Here is a 26,442-nt window from a genome sequence, read left to right as displayed (position 1 = left end):
TTATAACTACTAGAAAAGTGACAATTTTATAATGGTGGAGTAAGAACAACAATCTTGGCACCTGGGGAAGGAATACCTAATCACACCACTTTGGCTCTAGAAGGTATTTAGGACGACCTCAACTCACTGGCCAACGTTGTTATGGGTGATAGACTTGTTCTAGACTTCTTCCTTGTGGGCAAAGGTGAAGTCCTTGCCATCAGTAAATACCCCTTGCTGTATCTAAATGAAAACTTCAAACCAAGTAGAAAGGTCATTACTAAAACTTAAGAACAAGCCACTCAGCTTTTTAAGATAGGCCTTGATGATTTATGGAATTGGTTGAGTTCATTGGGTCTAGGCCCCCTATGGGGGCATGGTTGGAATCAATACTGCCAATTGACCTCCCCCTGCTGCTTGGAATCCTTTGATAATTAAATGCCGTATAAGACAAATTGATGGATTTAGTCTCAGCCTTTGTTAGTCAGAATGATAGGAATGGCTCGGGGATTGGTGTGCTCGTAGGAAAAAAAGCCAGTAGTGAAAATGGCATGTAGTGAAATGAAATGAGTTGTGATGTTGTTGGAAGACCATTTTCTGTAGGTCTCATGTTTCTGAGTGTTACACAGAGTGAGGCGCTGACAGCCCTTTGTTCTAGACTAGCTTTCCAAAGATGTTTATATAGTGAATAGTATCATAAGGTAGAGATAGTGTTTCCCTTACGAGCAATGGGCAGCCATGCATTCTGATTTAAGTTTCTTATCTTATGGTTTCTCTTCTGCAGTGCAACCCACTGCATGTGCAGGTGTTATTTGGTCATCTTTGCCTTGACTTTTGGGATTGAGGCTCAGGGAACTCTTGCAAAAATTCTGACGCTTTGGCAACTACTATGACCATGAGTGATAAACTGTATTTTGTCTTTGACTCAGAGTCTCCTGTCTTCTACCAGTATCTATGTTATCTTGGCTTGTTAGCTTGCTATCTTGTATGTCAGAGTCTCATTACCTTTCACGTTTTTGACAGAAGTTTGTACAACATAATTTGAAATTAATCCATATACTTGGAGAAAATATTTATAGTCTACATACACAAGAAATAACTGATGTCCAAATTATATAAATAACTACAAATCAATAAATGACAAGCTACTGAAAGAAAAATAAGAGAATCTAGAGTTAATTTAAAAGAGGAAGAAAACAGGAGGTTAAAAAATATGAAAAGATCTCAACATTACATTTTATCAGGGAAAAAGGCAAGTTAAAACCATAATGAGATCCCATCTATATCCATAAAATTGGTCACAACTTCAGAAGTTTTATAAAGATTTAAGGGAAATGAGAACCATTATATATTTATTGTAGGTGGGAGTGCAAATTTACAGAACTGTTTTAGAGAGTGTTTTGAAGCCTAATTAGGCCTGGCTTTAGGAGTATCTAATTTTCTGTCTCCTTTCTTTTTACTTCCTTTCCTCCCTCTTTCCTTCCTTTCCTCTCTTCTTTCCTCCCTCCAGCTCTCTGTTCCTCCATTCCTCCCTGGCAGATTATATGTTATTTTAAAGGCAAACAATTGCTCAGGCTGTAACAAGCATATATAGAGGTTTTTCTAAACTTACAAAATTTTGATTGATTTTATAGAAAATTATCTTGAAATTATAAATTATTTTCCTGGTAGTTAAGTTTCACCAAAAGGAATATATCTAATCCATTATATATTTGAAAGATAAGGTAGTTGGACCATTTTAAATTACTTAATTCATGCTTATATAATTGATCTGTGATAAATTGTGTAATGAATTTAAGCTTTTGAGGCTAAAACTACATCTACCCCTCACTTCTAAAGTAAAAGTGAGGATAGAGGAAAAGATGCCACACCTGTTACTTGTGCTAGTGACGTGATAATACTACCTCTAAAGTAGCTAAGGTAATTTTTCTAGCCAGCTACTTCCTAGGTATGTTGATAGTTCAAGATCGATATTTTTAACCATGAAGCTAAGACGTAATAGGAAAAGAAAAAAATGTTAAGAGAACAAGATGGGTCTGAAGAGTGAACTTGAACTCTGCACACATTCACAAGTCTGTTTTTTATCATTGGATATTCTTTCCTGCTTTGTCAAAGATTAGTTGACCATATAGTTGTGTGTCCATTTCTGGGTTTTCTATTCTGTTCCACTGATGTATGTGTCCGTTTTTGTGCCAGTACCATACCTGTCTTGATCACTACAGCTCTGTAGTCTGTACCTTGAAGTCTGGGAATTCTGATGCCTCCAGCTTTGCTTTTCTTTTTCAGGACTGTTTTGACTATTTAGGGTCTTTTGTGGTTCCATACAAATTTTAGGATTGTTTGTTCTAGCTCTGTGAAAAATACCGTTGGTATTTTGATGGGGATTGCATTAAATGTATAGATTGCTTTGGGTAATATAGACATTTTACAATGTTTGTTCTTCCAATCCATGAGCATGGAATGTTTTCCCATTTCTTTGTGTCTTCCTCAATTTCTTTCATAAGTGTTTTATAGTTTTCAGAGTAGAGATCTTTTACCTCTTTAGTTAGGTTTATTTCTAGGTATATTGTTTTTGGTGCAATTGTAAATGGGATTGATTCCTTGATTTCTTTTTCTGCTGCTTCATTATTGGTGTATAGAAATGCAACAAATATCTGTACATTGATTTTATCCTGTGAATTTGCCAAATTCATGTTTTAGTTCTAGCGATTTTTTGGTGGAGTCTTCTGGGTTTTCTACATAGAGTATCATGTCATCTGTAAATAGCAAAAGTTTGACTTCTTCCGTGCTGATTTGAATGCCTTTTATTTCTTTGTGTTGTCTGATTGCTGAGGCTAGGACTTCCAGTATTATATTAAATAGTAATGGTGAGAGTGGACATCCCTGTTTTGTTCCTGACCATAGAGGAAAAGCCCTCAGTTTTTACCCATTGAAGATGGTATTAGCTATGGGTCTTTTGATATGGCTTTTATGATGTTGAGGTATGTTCCATCTATACCTACTTGAGGGTTTTTATCAAGAAAGGATACTGTAGGGGCGCCTGGGTGGCTCACCTGATTAAGCGACTGGTTTCGGCTTAGGTCATGATCCCAGAGTCCTGGGATCGAGGCCCACATCAGGCTCCCGGCTCGGCGGGGAGCCTTCTTCTCCCTCTGACACTCTCCCCTCTCATGCTGTTTCTCTCTCTCTCTCAAATAAATAAATAAAATCTTAAAAAAAAAAAAAAAAAGAAAGGATACTGTATTTTGGCAAATACTTTTTCTTCATCTATTGAAGGACCATATGGTTCTTACCTTTCTTTTATTAATGTGATGTATCAGATTGATTGACTTGTGAATATTGAACTACCCCTTCAGCCCAGGAATCAATCCCACTTGGTCATGGTGAGTAATCCTTTTAATATACTGTGGGATTTGACTTGCTAGTATCTTATTGAGAATTTTTGCATCCATGTTCATCAGGGATATTGGTCTGTAATTCTCCTTTTTAGTGGGGTCTTTATCTGGTTTTGGAATCAAGGTAATGCTGGTCTCATAGAATGAGTTTGGAAGTTTTCCTTCCATTTCAATTTTTTTGGAACAGTTTGAGAAGAATAGGTATTAACTCTTTTTTTAAATGTTTGGTAGAACCCCCTGGGAAACCATCTGGCCTTGGAATTTTGTTTGTTGGTAGATTTTTGATTACTGATTCAATTTCTTTGCTGATTATGGGTCTGTTCAGGTTTTCTATTTCTTCCTGTTTCAGTTTTGGTAGTTTGTATGTTTCTAGGAATTTGTCTATTTCTTCCAGATTGCCTAGTTTGTTGGCATATAATTTTTCATAATATTCTCTTGTAATTGTTTGTGTTTCTTTGGTGTTGGTTGTGATCTCTCCTCTTTCATTCGTGATTTTATTTGCCTCCTTTCTCTCTTCCTTTTGATAAGTCTGGCTAGGGGTCATCAATTTTATTAATTCTTTCAAAGAACCAGCTCTTAGTTTCATTGATCTGTTCTACTGTTTTTTTTTGTTTCTATATATTTATTTCTTCTCTAATCTTTATTATTTCCTTTCTTCTGCTGGCTTTAGGCTTTATTTGCTGTTCCTTTTCTAGCTCCTTAAGGGATAAGGTCAGGTTGTATATTTGAGACTTTTCTTGCTTATTGAAGTTGGCCTGTATTACAATATACTTCCCTCTTAACTGCCTTTGCTGTATCTCAAAGGTTTTGGACTGTTGTGTTTTCATTTTCATTTGCTTCAATGTATTTTTAAATTTCTTTTTTCATTTCCTGGTTAGGCCATTCATTCTTCAGTAGGATATTCTTTAATTTCCATGTATTTCTGGTCCTTTCAAATTTTTTCTTGTGATTGACTTCAAGTTTCATAGCATTGTGGTCTGAAAATATGCATGGTATGATCTCAATCTTTTTGAGGGCTTGTTGAGAACTGATTTGTGACCCAGTATGTGATCTGTTCTGGAGAATGTTCCATGTACACTCAAAAAAAAAAAAAAAGGGTATTCTGCTGCTTTAGGATGAAATGTTCTGAATAGATCTGTTAAATTCATCTGGTCCATTGTGTTATCCAAAGCCATATTTCTTTGTTGATTTTCTGCTTAGATGATCTGTCCATTGCTGTAAGTGGGGTGTTAAAATCCCCTAATGTTATCGTATTGTTTTCAATGAGTTTCTTTATGTTTGTTATTAATTGATTTATATATTTGGATGCTCCCAAGTTGGGGGCATAAATATTCACAATTGTTAGATTTCCTTGATAGACAGACCCCTTAATTATGATATAATGTCCTTCTTCATCTCTTGTTATAGTCTTTGGTTTAAAATCTAGTTTGTCCAAAATAAGTATGGCTACTCTGGCTTTCTTTTGTTGTCCATTAGCATGATAGATGGTTCTCCATCCCCTCGTTTTCAATCTGCAGATGTCTTTAGGCTAAAATGAGTCTCTTCTAGGTAGCATATAGATGGGTCGTTTTTTTTTTTTCTTAAAGATTTTATTTATTTGACAGAGAGAGACACAGTGAGAGAGGGAACACAAGCAGGGGGTGTGGGAAAGGGAGAAGCAGGCCTCCCGCGGAGCAGGGAGCCCTATGCCAGGCTCGATCCCAGGACCCTGGGATCATGACCTGAGCCGAAGGCAGACGCTTAACGACTGAGCCACCCAGGCGCCCTGGGTCATGTTTGTTTATCCATTCTGATACCCTATGTTTTTGATTGGAGCATTTAGTCCATTTACATTCAGAGTGATTATTGGAAGATATGAATGTAGTGCCATTGTGTTAACTGTAAAGTTGGTGTTTCTGGTGATGTTCTCTGTTCCTTTCTAGTCTTTGTTGCTTTTGGTCTTTTTTTCCCCCCCACTCAAAGAGTCTCCTTTAATATTTCTTGCAGGGCTGGTTTAGTGGTCATGAACTCTTTTAGTTTCTGTTTGTCTAGGAAACTCTTTATCTCTCCCTCTATTCTGAATGATAGCCTTTCTGCATAAAGTATTCTTGGCTGCGTAGTTTTCCCATTCAGCACATTGAATATATCATGACACTCTCTCTTCTGTCCTGCTAAGTTTCTGTGGACAGATCTGCTGCAAACCTAGTCTGTCTTCTGTTACAGGTTAAGGGCTTTTTTTCCTTTGCTGCTTTCAGGATTCTTTCCTTGTCTGTGAATTTTGTGAATTTGACTGTAATATGTCTTGGTGATGGCTGGCTTTTGTTGAATTTAATGGGAGTTCTCCATGCTTCTGGGATTTCAGTGTCTGTTTCCTTCCCAAGATTAGGGAAATTTTCAGCTATAATTTGCTTAAATAAACCTTATGCTCCTTTTTCTTTCTCTTCTTCTTCTGGGACTCCTATAATATAAATGTTAATGTGCTTTAAAGAGTCATTGAGTTCCCTAAGTCTAGATTCGTGACCCACTACCTTTCTTTCCTCTTTTTTTCAGCTTCATTATTTTTCATAATTTTATCTTCATCACTGATTCATTCCTCTGATTCGTCCATCCTTATAATTACATCCATTCAGTTTTGCATCTCGGTTATAACATTTTTTTTTTTGAAGATTTTATTTATTTATTTGACAGAGAGAGACACAGCAAAAGAGGGAACACAAGCAGAGGGAGTGGGAGAGGGAGAAGCAGGCTTCCCATAGAGCAGGGAGCCCGACACGGGGCTCGATCCCAGGACCCTGGGATCATGACCTGAGCTGAAGGCAGATGCTTAACGACTGAGCCACTCAGGCGCCCCCTCGGTTATAACATTTTTTATTTTGGCCTGACTAGTTTTTAGTTCTCTTATCTTTTCAATAAGGGATTATCTAGGGTCTCTTTTGCTTTTTTCAAGCCCAGGTAGTATCCTTATAATTATTGTTTTAATTTCTGGTTCAGACATCTTACTTGTATCTGTATTGATTAAATCCCTGGCCATGACTTCCTGTTCTTTCTTTTGGGGTGAATTCCTCCATCTTGTCATTCTGTCTGGGTCACTTTGTGTGTGTGTGTGTGTGTGTGTGTTTGTGATTGTTAGGAAAGCCTGTTGTATACCTGCTCCTGAGAGTAATGGCTATATAAAGAGGTCCAAAAAAAAAAAAAAAAAAAAGCTAGATCCTAGGTGTGTTTTGGTCTGCTTGTTAAAAGAAGCTATATAAAAAAAAAAAAAAAAAAGGAAGCTAGATCCTGTTTCCCCTAAAGCTGAAGTTTTGCAGCACTCTATGATCAGTAGACTTGGTGCTTGCAAGGGGTTTGTGCTACTCTTCTGGGGTTGGGGCCTGTTGTGCTGATTCTCAGGTAGACTTGTCCTGTGGAGATACACCTGAAGGGCGCAGGGGGGGCGGGGCTGACGTAAGTGGCTCCAGCCTCCATTGGGTGATGCTATTTTGCTCACTGAAGTCAGTCAGTGCTGGGGAGATAGTGGGAAATGAAGTTGCCTGTCTCTTTCTCTCTTGTCCACAGAGCAGGGAGTTCGCATCTGCTACTCTTCAGGAAGCCCTCAAAGAAGAACAAACAAGCACCTCTCTTGTGTCCCTGGCTTCTGTCAGATCCCTGCCTGCATCAGAGCTGTCCACTTGCCAAGTGGCACAATACTTCTGAGTTTTATCTTAGGCACACAGTGAGTTTCACAACTCCAAATTTTAGAGATCTGTGGGGTAAGGATCCATGCTGATCCTATAGGGGAGGGTCTCGCCGCACTGTAGCTGGTGCTGGTTTGTCCCAGAAATTGGTTGTGTGACCATGCAACTGTTCAAAGTTGTTTTTTTTTTTTAATATTTTATTTATTTATTTGAGAGAGAGAGAGAGAGCACCAGTGGGAGTGGGAGGGGCAGAGGGAGAAACAGACTCCCCAGTGAGCAGTGAGCCTGAAGTGGGGCTCGATCCCGGGACCCTGGGATCATGACCTGAGCCAAAGGCAGATGCTTAACCAACTGAGCCACCCAGGCGCCCCTCAACCATTCTAAGTTTATGGTAAAGCGCAGCCAAAAAGCCGGCAACAAGGTTTGCTGTCCCCAGCCGGTCTTTTTGTTCCTATGCTAGGGAACAGGGCAGCATGTTGGCACCACCAGTATTTTTGTCCCTAGAGAGGCTGTGCTACCATTCCCAAATTGACTCCAAGCAGGGGAAATGTTTCTCCCTGTGTGGCTCAGGGTATCCTCTGACCATGCTGCCCACTCCCAAATTTCCACCTTCCTCTCCCACCGGAGCATTGCCAAGCCCATCAGGCATGACCCTGGCGATGGTGTGGACCATCAAAACTTCAGACTTTGTGCTCCACTCTTTATAAAATCTTGTGGTAGATAGTCCCTCTCCTTTTTCCAGTCAGTGGTTTTGGGGAAGAATTTTTCTTGTGCAATCCCCTGTGTGCACTTTCTCTCTCTCTCTCTCTCTCTCTCTCGCTTCTCTGTGATCAGGGTTCCTTCCCCTTCATAGCACCTGTGATTCTTTTCTCCCCAAAATCAACTCTCCACAGCTCCTGCCTTCCATGATGTGGCTGATTTTCTATCTCTAGTTGTGCAGTTTTGATCTCTCAGTCCTCAGATAAATTTCTTGGGTGTTCAAAATGATTTGATATTTAACTAGCTGTGTTTGAGGGATGAGGCAAGCTTAGAATACCCCTATTCTTCTGTCATCTAAACTTCTCCCCACATCACTCTATTGAGTATCAATTGCATTAGTCTGCTCAGGTTGCCCTAACAGCTAACCATAAGTGGGTGGTTTAAACCAAAGAAATTTATTTTCTTACAGTCTGAAGTCTGGGAGTCCCAGATCAAGGTCCTGGTAGGGCTGGTTTCTAGTGAGGCATCTTTTTTTGGCTTACATATGGCTGCCTTCTTGTTGTGTCCTCACATGGTCTTTCCTTTGTGCATGCACTGCTGGTATCTCTTTCTCTTCTTTTAAGAACAGCAGTCCTATAGAATTAGGCCCCCACCCTTATGACCTCATTTAACCTTAATCATCTCCTTAAATGCCCTATCTTTAAACACAGTTACTTTGGGAGATTAGGGCTTCAACATTTAAATTTTGAGGGGCTGCAGTTGAGTCTGCACTACCAGCTATGTTCCTGCCACTGTCACAAGTGCTTTGGACACATTAGTGAACAAAACAAAGATTCCTCTCCTTGTGGGGCGTGTATTAGGGAGAGGTGGCAAACAATAAATAATAATTATATATAAATAAATTATGTAGTATGTTAGAAGGCAGTGAGTGTTATAGAAAAAAAAACAAAACAGGTGAAAGGGATCTGGGGTGCTGGCATAGGCTTTGGGGTAGGTGACAGTTTTAAAAAGGGCAATCAGATTAGGCCCTCTTGAGTAGCTGACGTTGAGCAAAGCCTTGAAGAATATGAGGGAGTTAACAGTATAGATATCTGCTCTTGCTAAATCTGGTATTTATTCAGTTGAAAACAACAGGCGTTATTGAGAAACTTTGAAAGGCATGATTTAGAGCCAGATAACCTTGGTTTAAGTTCTAACTTTGTGTGACTCAGGGCAACTTAGCCTCTGCACTAAATTATATAACCAACACCACAATTGTAATGAATTCCAGATGCCAGGATATTTCAGAGCTGATTATCCCTGTTTCAGATGAACATTGAGAGAATAAATTACTGCAAGGTTGAATTTGAACCCCATTCGGGAATCACTGTCTAATTGCTAAACTTATCAGATATGTATAGTTTCTCTGCCTAGCCCCAGATGTGTTTCGTTGTTCCCTTGGTTTCACTGCCTGGCTATAGCCTAGTACTTACTTTGGTGTGGAAGATAGGAGTGACCTCATTAATTATGTTGATAAATAAATAAATAAAAAAGGGCGCCTGGGTGGCTCAGTCATTAAGCGTCTGCCGTCGGCTTAGGTCATGATCCTAGGGTCCTGCGATCGAGTCCTGCATCGGGCTCCCTCCTCAGTGGGAGGCCTGCTTCTCTCTCTCCCACTCCCCCTGCTTGTGTTCCTGCTCTAGCTCTCTCTCTCCGTCAAATAAATAAATAAAATCTTAAAAAAAAATTATGTTGATAAATATGTCTGTCAGAGGCATTCCAAAAGGCTTTTCATTTGAGTGTAGGGATTAGTGTGCTTTGGGTGAGGAAAAGTGGTTGATGAAATTCAGCGGCTCTTCACTAATGTAAAATATCAAGTAATAAGTATTTATGAAGCATGCTTAGATTTGCACTTTGCTCAGCAGCTAAAAAAAAATAATTCTGTCAAATCTTAATTATCCATATTAATAAAAAATAAAAATATCAAAGACTAACATACAGGAAATCTATAAACTCTCACCACAGAAAGGGAAAGATAGCAGAAGATAACAAAAGTATAAAGTGGATAATACAGGGATATCCCCTCCTCTTTTTTAAACAAAAATGTAAATAAGCAAAATATAATTTCTTAGATTCCCTTATTCTGTAAATGAAATTCATCTTCTATGTTAGAGCCTGGGCTGAGCTCTGGAGGGATAGTAGCAAATAACCTGGTCCCTGATTTTCTAGGGGATTACAGTCTAGTCATCAAGAGAAAAAAGTAAACCAACACAACCCAGTGTGTCAAGGCCATGGTAGCAGTATGTCCAGGGAATTCTGGGACCCCAGCAGGAAGCACCTAGCCCAGGGCAGAGGGTGAATGTGACAGGCAGAAAAGGTTTATAAGAGCAGCCAAAACTATGCCTTCACACTCTTTCAATAAACATAATTAAGCAATCTTGGCATGTTAAATAGACACTTGTGCTAAACTTTCTGGATGAAATGCATTCCAACTTTTGAGGATTTAGACTTGGGTAAAGGGAAACACATATAAACAAGCTCACTAATATGTCATCAGGTACCGGGGCGGGGTGGGGGGGAAGTTTTGTAAAGAATGCAGTAGCAGCACGAGTCCATTCCACTCTGTTTAGGGTTAGTGGTGTGAGGAAGTGTGCAGTGTCTGGGACGATGGGCAGGCGTGCAGCTTGTGGAGGGGGGCAGTCAGGCCATTGAAATAGATAAAACACCCTGATTAAAGGTAAGGGAGCAGGCACAGTTAATTTGTAGAAGTACAACTAGTTCAGTTTGGCTGCAGTCGATGGTGTGTGAAGGGGGAGAGGGAATAAAATGGAGAACAGAAATAAGGTAAGCAAGGCTTTGTATGCCCTGGGAAGGTATTGGTTTATTCCATGGACCTGTGGATATTTGTGAGGCAGAAATAAGATAAACATTCAGGGACGGAATGAGGGAGGCAAAAATCTAGATTTGGAATCATTCTGGCTTCAGTGTGGAGGCTAGACCAGAGTGGGAAGGCACGAAGGTAGGTACCAGTTATAAGTTTCACATTAGTCTGGGTGCCAAATGAATCAAGACTGCGTAAGTGAGAGAAGAAGAGAGAAATGTGAGAGGAAAAATAATTTTCAAGGCTTGATAACCGACTGTATGACAAGGATATTTTGGAGGAAAGGGGCCAGCATGACTCATTGTCTTCCACCGGTGAGATTGTGTTGTTAGCCAAGATTTCCATGCAATATAGATTGTTCAACAGAAGGTAGAGTTTAACAAACTTTGAGACCTTTGAGAGTATAAATTGTTCAATGTATTTTACATTCCTTGAGTATCTCATTTCTTAATGTTTTAATCTGTTTTAGTGTAATTTTGTAGAATATAGTAAAGTAATGCCTTCAACCTAAATTAACTTGATGTATAAAATGCAAAGATGTATGCAAACCTTTGGGTTAAAAAAACACTGAAAAATGACCATTCTTATGACATATGCATATTAAAACAATATTAGATTAGTGATGCTAGAACTTTTATAGTTTTTATGTTCTCTTTCAAAAGAAAACTAGCACTGGTATCATAGGAATATAAGCTACGATAGCAGTTTTACCTGAAAAAAAAAAGCATAACTGGTTTCCTTTTATGGCTAAATTCAACTAATATAACTAGTAGTGGTAGCTTCTTCGATTATTAATTTATTTTACAACAGAGAGCTCTCCTTTATTTCATGTATTATAGCTGTTCAAAGACTGAGGTTTAGAGATGGAGTGAATTTATAAGAGCTAGCTCTATAGAGAAAGTTTTATGATAGTGTTTCATCAGTAATGCTCAGTTGACAAAGTAATTGCATTTCAGGCCCTTTGGCCTGAAGAGTTTTTGTTCTGAATCTGTGGTTTAAATGCATAACAAAAGAAAGGAATCTTTAATGGTACTTGCTTTGAAATTAGAATGTGATTACTTTAAAGCACTATGGATAGTTTTATTGCCTTAAACTATTTTTAACTGCCATTCTTTTTTAATGGTCTCTACAACTGCATGCTGTGAGAAGAAAAGCTAGTCAGAATTCACTTTGGTTGAGAGTTAGGTGAAGACCTGTGGAGAATTGCAGGAAAGATCTTATTTTTTTGAGCCAGCGATCATTAGCCCTTTCTCTGCCTTCCCTAAAGCTTGACACAGGGGTGTTTCCAGCGCAGCATTTTTAGCCTAATTGGACCAACTAGCAGTGTAAGACTATCAGAACTTTCATTTTATGGAGCTGAATGATTTTTGAGAGAGGACTGATGGAGTCACTGTAAGTGTGAACATACCTCACACATAGATACATCTTTCTTACATTCCTTGAAACATGGTAGAGGCATAGGAACTGTTTCTGACATACAGTGGAGTCTGAGATCTTTGTAATCTGTGAGACTGAAAAGAATAACAGTATCTGTTTTCTGAAAGGGTTGTTATTTCCCAGGAGTTTGCCCTAGAAACAGGTCAAGATGAAGAGAGCCTACCCGGCCATACATGCTCTGGTACGCCTCCGCGATCATCAGCCTTTGTGCATTAGAGCGTTGAGTTAGAATGTTGATCAGCATGTCTTTGTCACAGCCTGGAAAAGAATAATATTTGAAGATTAGTAAAGTTGCTATTCTGTAGTTTGGAAGGAGCCATTATCTAAGGATCAAAAACTATGGTGCAGGCATTATCCCTGATGGTACTTTAAAGCAGTGAGCAATTTTAACTAAAATCGGAAATCACAGAGCAACACTTGATGAACGCTAGGTTCTTCCTATCTCTCATTTTGGTGCTATGCCTACAGATTTTCCTTTAAAAAGATCCAATTAAAAAATACAGAAGAATAAAAATATGGTCTTTCTTCAGCCACCTTTCCTACCCACCAAAAAAGGCTTCCTTGACCTTCAAGCTGATTAGTATTTAAACGGGTACAACATCTTTCTCATTTTACAGTTAAGGAGATAGAATTTATAATGAACATACATTAAGACAAAAATAACAGCTACAGTTCAAAACCTCCAGAAGAAGGAAGAGTAATGGACAAGGAAAGTATGAAAGTACGAGCGAGGGCTGTGTAACCTTCTGAGGGACTGTGTGAACCTCTTATGGTTGGCATGGAATATGGCCTCTTTCTCCTGTAACTGAGGTTGTTTCTGGGCTGTATGAGGCCTTTGCTTCCTTATATGCCAACTCACTGCACTGCTGTAACACCTGAATGCACAACTAGTTTAGACAAATTTAGCTCTAACTATAGTCATAGTAGAGTGACAAAAAGGCCTGAACATTTCCCTCAGCTTGACTAAAATTTAGATAGGTTTCTTTGTGACTGTGTGCCTTGATCCCCCTTTTCTGAGAGCATTTACTTTGGAAAACTTGTATTATAAATACTTTACTCCTTTGAGATATAAATCTGCCAATCACTTGCCAGTTTTACAGTCCAGAAATGTCTTTCCCAAAATATTGGGAGCCATCTCTTTGAAATATAATCATCAAGAAAGATAGAATCCCTATCTCCTAGTCTCTGTGGGTAGATAGGAACCTAACTTTCTTAAGAACTGACTAGCAAAAACAGATGACCTAATTGCATTGACAAACACCCCCAACTCCCAGTGTTCTCCAGTACTTTTCAACTAGTCTCTCACCTCCCCCTGTGTGCTTAAAAACTCTCTTGCCCTTTGTTTCAGAGGAATTGAGTTCTTTCCTCTGTTGCTAAAGTCTTGATTTCTGTTGCAATAGTCTTGAATAAAGTCTTCCTTGCCTATTTAATTCTGTGTTACAAATTTTCTTTGACAAAAGTAGATATTTAATGGAGAAGAGGAGAAAAAGGAATTGAAAGGCTAGGATGTTAAGCAGATCATCTTTTTGGAAATTAAAGCCATCCTGGATGCCCTTGGTTCTTAGGAAAGCTGTCAGGTGCTGAAATATCTAGTGAATGAGGGCTAGTGACTAGAATTTACATAGATAACTATGCCCTGTGAAACAAAAGAAAGAGCAGGGTGTTTTATGCAGGTGAGAGAAATGATAGGATGTGTAAAATGGAAGGAGGGAGGCATAGAATCAGCTCCAAACACTGAAATCTCTGGTTTGTGAGAGGCATAGAGCAACATATCGCCCTGGGGCTAGCTTGTTAATGCCCTGGACTCAAAGGACACTAAGGAGTTTTGTAGGAGTCTGTTAACTGCATGATGGGAATTCCAAAGGGGACAAATTTTTAATAATAAATAGAAGATTTTTTCAGTTATATCCATTGTTATTTTTACTGTCTTCATATTTATATTATTATTATAGTCTTCTGTTTTTTTGTGTTGTTCTGTTGAGATTATCTACAACCTACCTCTCTGACTGAATCTCCATTTTTCAAAGTGTTCATAGCAATTCTTGCTCATTTATTCTACCAGGATATTTCAGATTAATTTTATATGAATCTCAAAACTTTATTAAAAGTTTTTATTAAAATAACTGTAAATTTAGGAATCCATTTTGAAAAGTTGTCTTTTTGTCACTATATCTGCTGAATTATTTCAGTTTTTCTTTTCTAAAAGATTTAGTAAAGGTTTGTGGAGTTTTTATAAATGGCAAGAGACTTTATTTTGTTAAAAAATACTCATATTTGCATTTATATTGACATTAAAGTTACTTTATTTTTATTTTGTTTCCTAACACATAGTTGCTTAATTAAATAAGTGACATTGAATTTTATAAACATAAAATTACCTTGTATTCAAAAAAATTACTGAACTCTCATTATTTTTAATAACTTTTTCATTGATTAGCTTAGATTTTGAGATACAAACAATATACTCTGCGCATAATAAAATGTTTGATTTCTCCTTTATAGTCATTTTAAGTTTTTCTTATTCTATTGCATTCTGACAAGAATTTCTAGGTAATTCTTTTATTTTCTGGTTTAACTAAAAGCCTGGCATAACAAACCATAGCAATTTTATAGGCTTCTATGATACACAGTGATTCTTGTTATTTGTGGTAGTTTTCTACAAAGTTGTTATGAACACTGAATTAATAGATGCTGAACTATTGCTCTGAAGGGAAATACAGATTTCTACAACCTCTGATCACAATATTTTTGTCAACAGAAATGCCATTTACAACTAATATGTTTGTTTGCCAATGTCCTTAAAAAAATAAGCCTGTCTCATCAGCATTGAAATCCTTTTTTTCTCGTATGCTTTTCCTGTATAAAATTTAGGAGGTGATTTTAAAGAATATCTTAAGGAGGTATTCTTCTATAGCCTACTGATCTATAGAACTTGTTCACCTGAAAGTTTAATAGTTTTTATGCTGTATCACTTTTTAAAAAAAATTTTATTTTATTATGTTATGTTAATCACCATACATTACATCATTAGTTTTTGATGTAGTGTTCCATGATTCATTGTTTGCGTATAACACCCAGTGCTCCATTCAGTATGTACCCTCTTTAATACCCATCACCAGGCTAACCCATCCCCCCACCCCCCTCCCCTCTAGAACCCTCAGTTTGTTTCTCAGAGTCTGTAGTCTCTCATGGTTTGTCTCCCCCTCCGATTCCCCCCCTTCATTTTTCCCTTCCTACTATCTTTTTTTTTTTAAACATATAACGTATTATTTGTTTCAGAGGTACAGATCTATGATTCAACAGTCTTACACAATTCACAGAGCTCACCATAGCCCATACCCTGCCCAATGTCTATCACCCAGTCACCCAATGCCTCCCACCCCTCACCACTCCAGCAACCCTCAGTTTGTTTCCTGAGATTAAGAATTCCTCATATCAGTGAGATCATATGATACATGTCTTTCTCTGATTGACTTATTTCGCTTAGCATAATACCCTCTAGTTCCATCTATGTTGTTCCAAATGGCAAGATTTCGTGTTTTTTTTTTTTTTTCTTTTTATGGCTGCATGATATTCCATTGTGTATATATACCACATCTTCTTTATCCATTCATCTGTTGCTGGACATCTTGGCTCTTTCCATAGTTTGGCTATTGTGAACATTGCCGCTATAAACATTGGGGTGCACGTACACTTTCGGGTCACTACATTTGTATCTTCGGGGTAAATACCCAGTAGTGCAATTGCTGGGTCATAGGGGAGCTCCATTTTCAACTTTTTGAGGAACCTCCATACTGTTTTCCAGAGTGGCTGCACCAGCTTGCATTCCCACCAACAGTGTAGGAGGGTTCCCCTTTCTCCGCATCCCCGCCAACATCTGTCTTTTCCTGACTTGTTAATTCTAGCCATTCTGACTGGTGTGAGGTGGTATCTCATGGAGGTTTTGATTTGAATTTCCCTGATGCCAAGCGATGTCGAGCATTTTTTCATGTGTCTGTTGGCCATTTGTATGTCTTCTTTGGAAAAATGTCTGTTCATGTCTTCTGCCCATTTCTTGATTAGATTCGTAGTTCTTTGGGTGTTGAGTTTGATAAATTCTTTATAGATTTTGGATACTAGCCCTTTATCTGATATGTCATTTGCAAATATCTTCTCCCATTCTCTCGGTTGTCTTTTGGTTTTGTTGACTGTTTCTTTTGCTCTGCAAAAGCTTTTTATCTTGATGAAGTCCCAATAGTTCATTTTTGCCCTTGCTTCCCTTGCCTTTGGCAATGTTTCTAGGAAGAAGTTGCTGCAGCTGAGGTCAAAGAGGTTGCTGACTGTGTTCTCCTCTAGGATTTTGATGGACTCCTGTCTCACATTGAGGTCTTTCAACCATTTTGAGTCTATTTTTGTGTGTGGTGTCTGGAAATGGTCCATTTTCATTCTTCTGCATGTGGCTGTCTAATTTTCCCAACACCATTTGTTGAAGAGATTGTCTTTTTTCCAGTGGACATTCTTTCCTGCTTTGTCGAAGATTAGTTGACCGTAGAGTTGAGGGTCCATTTGTGGATTCTCTCTCCTATTCCCTTGATCTATGTGTCTGTTTTTGTGCCAGTACCATACTGTCTTGATGATGACAGCTTTGTAATAGAGCTTGAAGTCAGGAATTGTGATGCCACCAGCTTTGCTTTTCTTTTTCAACATTCCTCTGGCTATTCGGGGTCTTTTCTGGTTCCATACAAATTTTAGGATTATTTGTTCCATTTCTTTGGAAAAAAGTGGATGGTATTTGGATAGGGATTGCATTAAATGTGTAGATTTCTCTAGGTAGCATAGACATCCTCACAATATTTGTTCTTCCAATCCATGAGCATGGATCGTTTTTCCATTTCTTTGTGTCTTCCTCAATTTCTTTCATGAGTATTTTATAGTTTTCTGAGTACAGATCCTTTGCCTCTTTGGTTAGATTTATTCCTAGGTATCTTATGGTTTTGGGTGCAATTGTAAATGGGATCAACTCCTTAATTTCTCTTTCTTCTGTTTTGTTGTTGGTGTATAGAAATGCCACTGATTTCTGTGCATTAATTTTATATCCTGCCACTTGACTGAATCCCTGTATAAGTTCTAGCAGTTTTGGGGTGGAGTCTTTTGGATTTTCCACATAAAGTGTCATATCGTCTGCAAAGAGTGAGAGTTTGACTTCTTCTTTGCTGATTCGGATGCCTTTGATTTCTTTTTGTTGTCTGATTGCTGTGGCTAGGACTTCTAGTATATGTTGAATAGCAGTGGTGATAGTGGACATCCCTGCCGTGTTCCTGACCTTAGGGGGAAGACTCTCAGTTTTTTCCCATTGAGAATGATATTTGCTGTGGGTTTTTCATAGATGGCTTTTATGATATTGAGGTATGTCCCCTCTATCCCTATAGCCTGAAGAGTTTTGATCAAGAAAGGATGCTGTACTTTGTCAAATGCTTTTTCTGCATCTATTGAGAGCATCATATGGTTCTTGTTCTTTTATTAATATATTGTATCACATTGATTGATTTGTGGATGTTGAACCAAGCTTGCAGCCCAGGGATAAATCCCACTTGGTCATGGTGAATAATCCTTTTAATGTACTGTTGGATCCTATTGGCTAGTATTTTGATGAGAATTTTTGCATCCATGTTCATCAGGGATAGTGGTCTATAATTCTCCTTTTTGATGGGGTCTTTGTCTGGTTTTGGGATCAAGGTAATGGTGGCCTCATAAAATGAGTTTGGAAAATTTCCTTCCATTTCTATTTTTTGGAACCGTTTCAGAAGAATAGGTATTAATTCTTCTTTAAATGTTTGGTAGAATTCCCCTGGGAAGCCATCTGGCCCTGGGCTCTTGTTTGTTGGGAGATTTTTGATGACTGCTTCAATTTCCGTAGTGGTTATGGGTCTGCTCATGTTTTCTATTTCTTCCAGTTTCAGTATTGGTAGTTTATACATCTCTAGGAATGCATCCATTTCTTCTAGATTATCTAATTTGCTGGCATATAGTTGCTCGTAATATGTTTTTATAATTGTTTGTATTTCTTTGGTGTTGGTTGTGATCTCTCCTCTTTCATTCATGATTTTATTTATTTGGGTCTTTTCTCTTTTCTTTTTGATAACTCTGGCCAGGGGTTTATCAATCTTATTAATTCTTTCAACGAACCAGCTCCTAGTTTCATTGATCTGTTCTACCGTTCTTTTGGTTTCTAGTTCATTTTGATTTCTGCTCTGATCTTTATTAGTTCTCTTCTCCTGCTGGGTTTAGGCTTTATTTGCTGTTTTTTCTCTAGCTCCTTTAGGTGTAGGGTTAGGTTGTGTATTTGAGACCTTTCTTATTTCTTGGGAAAGCCTTGTATTGCTATATACTTTCCTCTTAGGACTGCCTTTGCTGCATCCCAAAGATTTTGAACAGTTGTGTTCCATTTTCATTAGTTTCCGTGAATTTTTTAAATTCTTCTTTAATTTCCTGGTTGACCCATTCATTCTTTAATAGGATGCTCTTTGGCCTCCATGTATTTGAGTTCTTTCCAACTTTCTTCTTATGATTGAGTTCTAGTTTCAAAGCATTGTGGTCTGAAAATATGCAGGGAATGTTCCCAATCTTTTGGTACTGGTTGAGACCTGATTTGTGACCTAGGATGTGATCTATTCTGGAGAATGTTCCATGGGCACTAGAGAAGAATGTGTATTCTGTTGCTTTGGGATGGACTGTTCTGAATATATCTGTGAAGTCTGTTTGATCCAGTGTGTCATTTAAAGCCTTTATTTCCTTGTTGATCTTTTGCTTAGATGATCTGCCCATTTCAGTGACGGGGGTGGTAAAGTCCCCCACTATTATTGTATTGTTGTCAATATGTTTCTTTGCTTTTGTTATTAATTGCCTTATATAATTGGCTGCTCCCATGTTAGGGGAATCGATATTTACAATTGTTAAATCTTGTTGGATAGATCCTTTAAGTATGATACAGTGTCCTTCCTCATCTTTTATTATAGTCTTTGGTTTAAAATCTAATTTGTCTGATATAAGGATTGCCACCCCAGCTTTCTTTTGGTGTCCATTAGCATGGTAAATAGTTTTCCACCCTCTCACTTTCAATCTGGAGGTGTCTTTGGGTCTAAAATGAGTCTCTTGCAGACAGCATATTGATGGGTCTTGTTTTTTCATCCAATTTGATACCTTGTGTCTTTTGATTGGGGCATTTAGCCCATTTACATTCAGGGTAACTATTGAAAGATATGAATTTAGTGCCATTGTATTGCCTGTAAGGTGACTGTTACTGTATATTGTCTCTGTTCCTTTCTAGTCTATGTTACTTTTAGGTTCTCTCTTTGCTTAGAGGACCCCTTTCAATATTTCTTGTGGAGCTGTTTTCGTGTTTGCAAATTCCTTTAGTTTTTGTTTGTCCTGGAAACTTTTTCAATGACAGCCTAGCTGGATATAGTATTTTTGGCTGCATATTTTTCTCATTTAGTGCTCTGAATATATCATGCTAGTCCTTTCTGGCCTGCCAGGTCTCTGTGGATAGGTCTGTTGCCAATTTAATGTTTCTACCATTGTAGGTTACAGATTTCTTGTCCCGATTGCTTTCAGGATTTTCTCTTTGTCTCTGAGACTGGTAAGTTTTACCCATAGATGTCAGGGTGTTGACCTATTTTTATTGATTTTTGAGGGGGTTTCTCTGTGCCTCTTGGATTTTGATGCCTGTTTCCTTCCCCAAATTAGGGAAGTTCTCTGCTATAATTTGCTCTAATATACCTTCTTCCCCTCTTTCTCTTTCTTCTTCTTCTGGGATCCCAATTATTCTAATATTGTTTCATCTTATGGTATCACTTATCTCTTGAATTCTGCCCTCATGATCCAGGAGTTGTTTATCTCTCTTTTTCTCAGCTTGTTATTTTCCATCATTTGGTCTTCTATATCACTAATTCTTTCCTACTTCATTTATCCTAGCAGTTAGAGCCTCCATTTTTGATTGCACCTCATTAATAGCCTTTTTGATTTTGACTTGGTTAGATTTTATTTAATTTATTTTCCAGAAAGGGTTTCTCTAGTGTCTTCCATGCTTTTTTCAAACCCAGCTTGTATCTTTATAATCGTCATTCTGAACTCCAGTTCCGACATCTTACTAAGGTCCGTATTGGTTAGTTCCGTGGCAGTCGGTATTGCCTCTTGTTCTTTTTTTTGAGGTAATTTTTTCCATCTTGTCATTTTGTCCAGAGGAGAATAGATGATTGAGAGAACAAAATGGTAACAGGGTATAAAGGACCCCAGAAAAATATACACTGAACAAATCAGAAGAGACTTGAAATGGGGGAAAAGAAAGGGAAAGAAAGAAAAAAGAAAGAAAAAAAAGAAAAAGAAAAAGATAAAAAAATAAAGAATATGATCAAATATGATCAGGCTGGTGAATAGATCAGTGCCACACACTAGATTTTGGGCGTATTTTGGTCTGTTAGAAGAACGTGCCTCCCAAAATTTTAAAGAAAGAAAAATTTATATATATACAAAAATAAGGGTAAATATGATGAAGGGATGGAATGTGACTGTAAAGAAGAAATTTATAAAAGATTTTATAAAAGGAATTGATAAGATAAGAAGTTGGTTGACAAAATAAAGAAGAGAAATTAAAAAAAAAGAAAGGGAGAGAATGTGATCAGGCAGGAGACTAGAACAAAGCCATACAATAGAGATTTAGGGTATATTTTGGTCTGTTTGAAGAAAATGTATCCCATATTTTAAAGAGAGAACAACTTATATATATACCAAAAATAAGGTTAACTACTATGAAGGGATAGAATATGACTCTAAAAATGAAAAATAAAAAAGATTCTTAAAAAAGGGAGTGATATGATGTTGGTTGAAAAAGGGAAAAAGAAAAATTTAAAAAAGAAATAGAAAAATTAAAAAAAGAAAATTAAAAATATTAACTTTGAAAGACCAAAGAATCGGGGGGGGAAAGAAGCCATGAATTCTATGTGCTATATTCCCCTAGTCCTGGAGTTTTGTCATTCTCACTGATCGGCAAACTTGGTCTTGGCTGGCTATGCTTGCTGATCTTCTGGTGGAGGGGCCTGTCGCTGTGGTTCTCAAATGTCTTTGCCGGAGGGGGAATTGCCCTGCCCTTGCTGGGTCCGGGCTAAGTAATCTGCTCGGGTTTGCTCTCGGGAGCTTTTGTTCCCTGCAAGCTTTCCGTACAGCTTTGGGGATGAGAGTGAAAATGGCGACCTCCCAATCTCCGCTCTGGAGGAGCCGAGAACTCGGGGCCCTGCTCCTCAGTGCGCCCCCAGAAAAAAGCAGTCAATCACTCCTGTCTCCCCGGTCCACGGCCGCACTCCGTGCTCACCCAGCCTGTGACCGAGCGTTCCTGTCTCTGGCTCATGACCCCGTGTGGAGTCTCCAAACCCAGCAGATTCCTGCAGTGCACTCTCACACCGCTCTTCCCGGGGGAGGAGGGGGAATCTCCCTGGATCTGCAGCTTGTTGGGTCTCTGCTGGAAGAGCAGTGGCCTGACTGTGCCGTGGATCACTGTTTATGATAACCCCAAGCTGAGAGCCCACTCCTCTGCTCTGTCTTTGCAGCCAGCTTCCGTGCCCCAATACCTGGGAGCTCTGTCGCACTCAGGCACCCCTGGTCTTTCTGTGACCCCGAGGGTCCTGAGACCACACTGTCCCAGCGAGGGTTCCATCCCCGCTTAGCCACTGGAGCGACGTCCCTCAGCGGAGCAGACTTCTAAAAGTTCTGATTTTGTGCTCCGCTGCTCTATCACTTGTCGGTAGCGGCTGATGGAGGCCCCCTCCCCTGCCGTCTATCTTCCCGAATATCGCCTCAGATTCACTTCTCCACACGTTCTACCTTCCAGAAAGTGGTCGCTTTTCTGTTCAGAGAGTTGCTGCTATTCTTTTCTACAATCTCCTGTTGTGTTCATAGGTGTTCTGAATGGTTTGATAACTATCTAGCTGAATTCCTGGGACCAGACGAAATTTAGGTCTCCTACTCCCCCATCATCTTGCTCCTCCCCTCACCGTATCACCTTTTGAAACATGCAAGGCATCTATCACTACTTTCAAGAGAAAGCTGATCACTACACTTTTTATATTATTAGTTTTTTTCTCATGAACTCACAAATTTAGCTGCTTTTCCATAGCTTTATAACTTAGATCAGATTTTACTTTAGCATTTTTCTGGGCGGCTTCATGCATAGACAGTGAATTTTATCTTTTTTTTCTGGATGCACTATATTAGTGATTTATTAACATTAATCTCATGGCCAACAGCATTAGAACTCATGTCTGAATGAAGCTTATTGATGCACATATTTTCTCCGTAATATTTCTTCTTGTGCTTGGGAACATTCATCACAACATTTGGGGGGCATTTTAAAGAACACAATCACCAACAAAAAGCATAAAGATACAAAAAAATTGTAGCATTAAATAAACCACAAAAAGGACACTTGTTAATAGTGTAAGAGCTGAAACAAGAAGGGAAAGCATCATCTTGTCTAATCTCAGCTGGAATATGCACTCTGATGACTCAAAGTTTACACCTCTCTGCATATGCCTGTTAATGACCATGAAAGTACTGCAAATGTTGATTTTGGTGTTATGAATGAATTTTACGAGTAGACAAATTAGCATATGTGGAATCTGTGAATAATAAACATTGATTATATGGTCAAATAGGTAAAAGTGGTCTACTAAGCAAGAAAATAATTATTACTGAAATTTCAAATTATATCTAAATAGCACTGAGTGGTCTACACAGATAGATTATAATGGAATAGAGGAAGATATACTATGCTAACATATTGAAAAAAAAGCTGGAGTAGCTATATTAATTTTAACACAAAAAACTTCAGAAGAAGGAAAATTATCAGGGATAAAAAGAACCATTACATAATGATAAAGGGGCCACTTCTCCAAGATGATATTATAAATCTTCATATGTGTGAGCCCAATAAAACAGCATCAAAATACATGAGGCAAAAACTGATAGAACTGCTAGAAGAAACAGATGAATCCACTATTTTATCAGTAGTTTAGGACCTCTTTATCATAAATGGACAATTCCAGCAGGCAGAAAACTTAAAAGCACATGTTTGAAATCAATAACGTCATCAATCAATTTGATATAATTGATATCTATAGAATACTTCATCCAACAACAACAGATTGTTGTTGTTCTCAAGCTCACATGTAATACTAAGTAGACTACATAAAATATACCTTAACCAGTTTAAAATAATAGAAACCATACAAAATAAGCTCTCAGACCACAGTGGCATTAAACCAGAAATCAATAACAGAAAGATAGATGGAAAACCTAAAATTCTTGGAGATTAAACAACACACTTGCAAATAACAGAAAAAAGACTCAAGAGAATTTAAAAAATTCAAACTAAATGAAAATGAAAATATAAACTATTAAAATTTGTGAGATGCAGGAAATGAAATGCTTAGAGGAAAATTTATGGCCCTGAATAAATATGTGGGAAATAAATACCTAAAATCACGAATATAAACTTCCACCTTAGGAAATTGAATAAAAGAATGAATTAAGTCTAAAGTAAGCCAAAGCAAATAAACAATGAAAATTAGAGTGGAAATAAATTCAATTGAAAACGGGAAATTGCTAGAGAAAATCAATTAACCTGAAAGCTCATTCTTTGAAAAAATCAATAAAATTGATAAGCCCCTAGCCAGGTTAACTAAGAAAAAAGAGAGAGAAGATACAATTACTGATATCAGAAATGAAAGAGGGTACATTACTACAGATACTATGGATATGAAAAGGATAAGAAAGGAATGCTAAGAACAACTCTGTGCCCATAAATTTGATACTGTAGATGAAATGGATCAATTTCTTCAAAGACACGATCTACCCAAACTTACACAAAGAGAAATAGACAGTATGAATAGGCCTATATCTATTAAAGAAGTTAAACACATATTAAATAACTTGTCAAGACAGAAATCACCTGGCCCTGATGGGTTCACTGGTGAACTCTACCAAACTTTTAAAGAATAAAATTATATGATTCTTTTGTTTGTTTACGGTCTCTTCCAGAAGATATAAGCAGAGGGAATACTTCCTAAATCATCCTATGAGGTCAGCATTTCCCTACTACCAAAACCAGAGAAAGCATTACAAGAGAGGAAAACTACAGACCAATATCTGTCATGAATACAGATGTAAAAATTCTTCAAAAAAATTGGCAAATTGAATTCAATACTGTATAAAAAGAATTGTGCATTATGACCAAGTGGTGTTTCTTTCAGGTATGCAAGTCTTATCTCAACATTTGAAAATCAATTAACGTAATTTATTACATCAATAGAATAAAGAATAGAAACTGTTGACTGTATCGACAGATGAAGAAAAAGCCTTTGACAAAATCTAACACCTGTTTAAGATGAAAACTCTCAGCAAAACCTATAGGGAACATATACTTAATGGGGACAAAGATAAGGAACAAAGCAAGGACGTCCACTCTAAATAGCACTGACTGTTTCAAAAAAGATTTTGACTTGATGTAGCTTTGTCAAGAATTAGGCATGTAGGTTAAAAATAGTTCCAGTTGTCTAGCATCTCACAGGGATGATTTGGGAATTACATATGTTAATTGAGACAAAATAAACACAGTTATTCTAAGACTGCACAGCTTGGGAAAGTAGCTTCTAATGGTAAGGATACTGGACTGCACTATTAAGGAATATTAACTGAGAGTTATTCCTTTTTAGTGTGATTGGTGAATTTTTATACAATTTAAGACAATTTTTGTTAAAACTACTCATTTTCATTTGCTTTAGAGTATTTTTTTGCTTTCTGATTTTTCTAAGTAAAACACAGTAGCCAAGTCAAAAATCAAGTGGAACTACATCATCAAACTAGAAAGCTTCTGAAGAGCAAAAGAAACAACAGAATGAAAAAGCAATCTACAGAAAGGGAGAAAATATTTACAAACCATATACCTGATAAGGGATTAATATCTAAAATACATAAGAATCTCATACAACTCAATAGCAAAAACCAAATAATCTAATTAAAAATGGGCAAAGAACCTGAATAGATATTTTTCTAAAGAAGACATAAAAATGGCCCATAAGTACATGAAAAGCTGCTCAATATCACTAATCATCAAGGAAATGCAAATCAAAACTATAATGAAATATCACTTCACACCTATTAGAATGACTATTATCAAAAAGACAAGAAGAAATGTGGAGAAAAGGGAATTCCCATTGGTAGGAATGTAAATTGGTACAGCCACAATGGAAAACAGTGTGGAAGTTCCTCAAAAAATTAAAAACAGAATGATACAGCAATCCTACTTCTGGGTGTTTATCTAAAGTAAATGAAATCATTATCTCATTAAGATATCTGCACCTCCATATTCACTGTAGTGCAAACCACTGAAGTTCTATCAACAGATGAAAGGATAAAGAAAATGTGATTCTCTCTGTCTCTCTCTCTCTCACACACACATATATACATACAGTGGAATATTATTTAGTCATAAAAAGAAGAAAATCCTGCTGTTTGAGAAAACATGGATAAATCCCAAGGGTATTATGCTAAGTGAAATGAGTCAGAGAAAGACAAATACTGTATGATATCACTTTTATGTAGTATTTAAAACAGCTGAACTCAGAAACAGCCGGGGTTGAAGGGTGGGGAATGGGGGAGATGCTGGTCAAAGGGTACAAGCTTTCAATTATAAGAGGAATAAGTTCTGGGGATCTAATATACAGTGTGGTGACTATAGTTAACAATACTGTGTTGTATACTTGAAAGTTGCTAAGAGAGTAAATCTTAAATGTTCTCACCATAACAACAACAACAACAACAATTATCATTTTGTCAGGTAAAGGGAGGTTAGTAGCCTTATTGTGTAATAATTTCACAATATATATATACCTGTCAGATCATCACATTGTACATCTTAAACTTATACAATGTTAGATATCAATTATATCTCTGTAAAACTGGAAAAAAAACCCACAGTAGCCAAGGAAAACATGAACAATTATCTTTAAATTACACTTTGCCAGGGTCATCAGGTTGGATAGACTTTAAAGCATTTTGAGATGCATTCTTGCTGTGGCATGCTGGAGTGGACAGTATGCGATCAAATCCTAAACCTCCTGGAATTCTTCAGTCTAAAACACTGACAAGCAAAAAATTACAATGGTCAAATTGAACCTACATTCTGACCCTAAAGTTGCTATGACAGGAGAATTGAAACTGGAGCAAAGAAAAATTTTTTCAATGAATATATTGATGTATAGTTTTAAAGCAAAAATTACTCTCCTGAAGACAAAGTTAATCCATAACTTTTTGTTAACTTGTCTCTATTTTTCTAGTGATGACTGATATTTTAAAAGGCATGAAAGCATTGCAAACTCCTCAAGTCAGC

At 37.6% G+C, this 26,442-nt stretch overlaps 1 protein-coding gene across 1 annotated transcript in view; it reads right to left on the bottom strand.

Moving 5' to 3' along the window:
- The window catches only part of ANXA10 (annexin A10), an 87,898-nt gene that overhangs the window by 41,036 nt on the left and 20,420 nt on the right, over positions 1-26,442 (bottom strand). The window contains exon 3 of the mRNA XM_032412710.1: positions 12,187-12,281. Coding sequence (XP_032268601.1) covers positions 12,187-12,281 — 95 coding nt within the window. The remainder of the gene's footprint in view (positions 1-12,186; positions 12,282-26,442) is intronic.

This window comes from Phoca vitulina, unplaced genomic scaffold, assembly GCF_004348235.1.
Source record: "Phoca vitulina isolate PV1807 unplaced genomic scaffold, GSC_HSeal_1.0 scaffold14, whole genome shotgun sequence".
Classification (NCBI taxonomy): Eukaryota; Metazoa; Chordata; class Mammalia; order Carnivora; family Phocidae; genus Phoca; species Phoca vitulina.
This window is presented reverse-complemented; position numbering and strand designations above follow the sequence as displayed.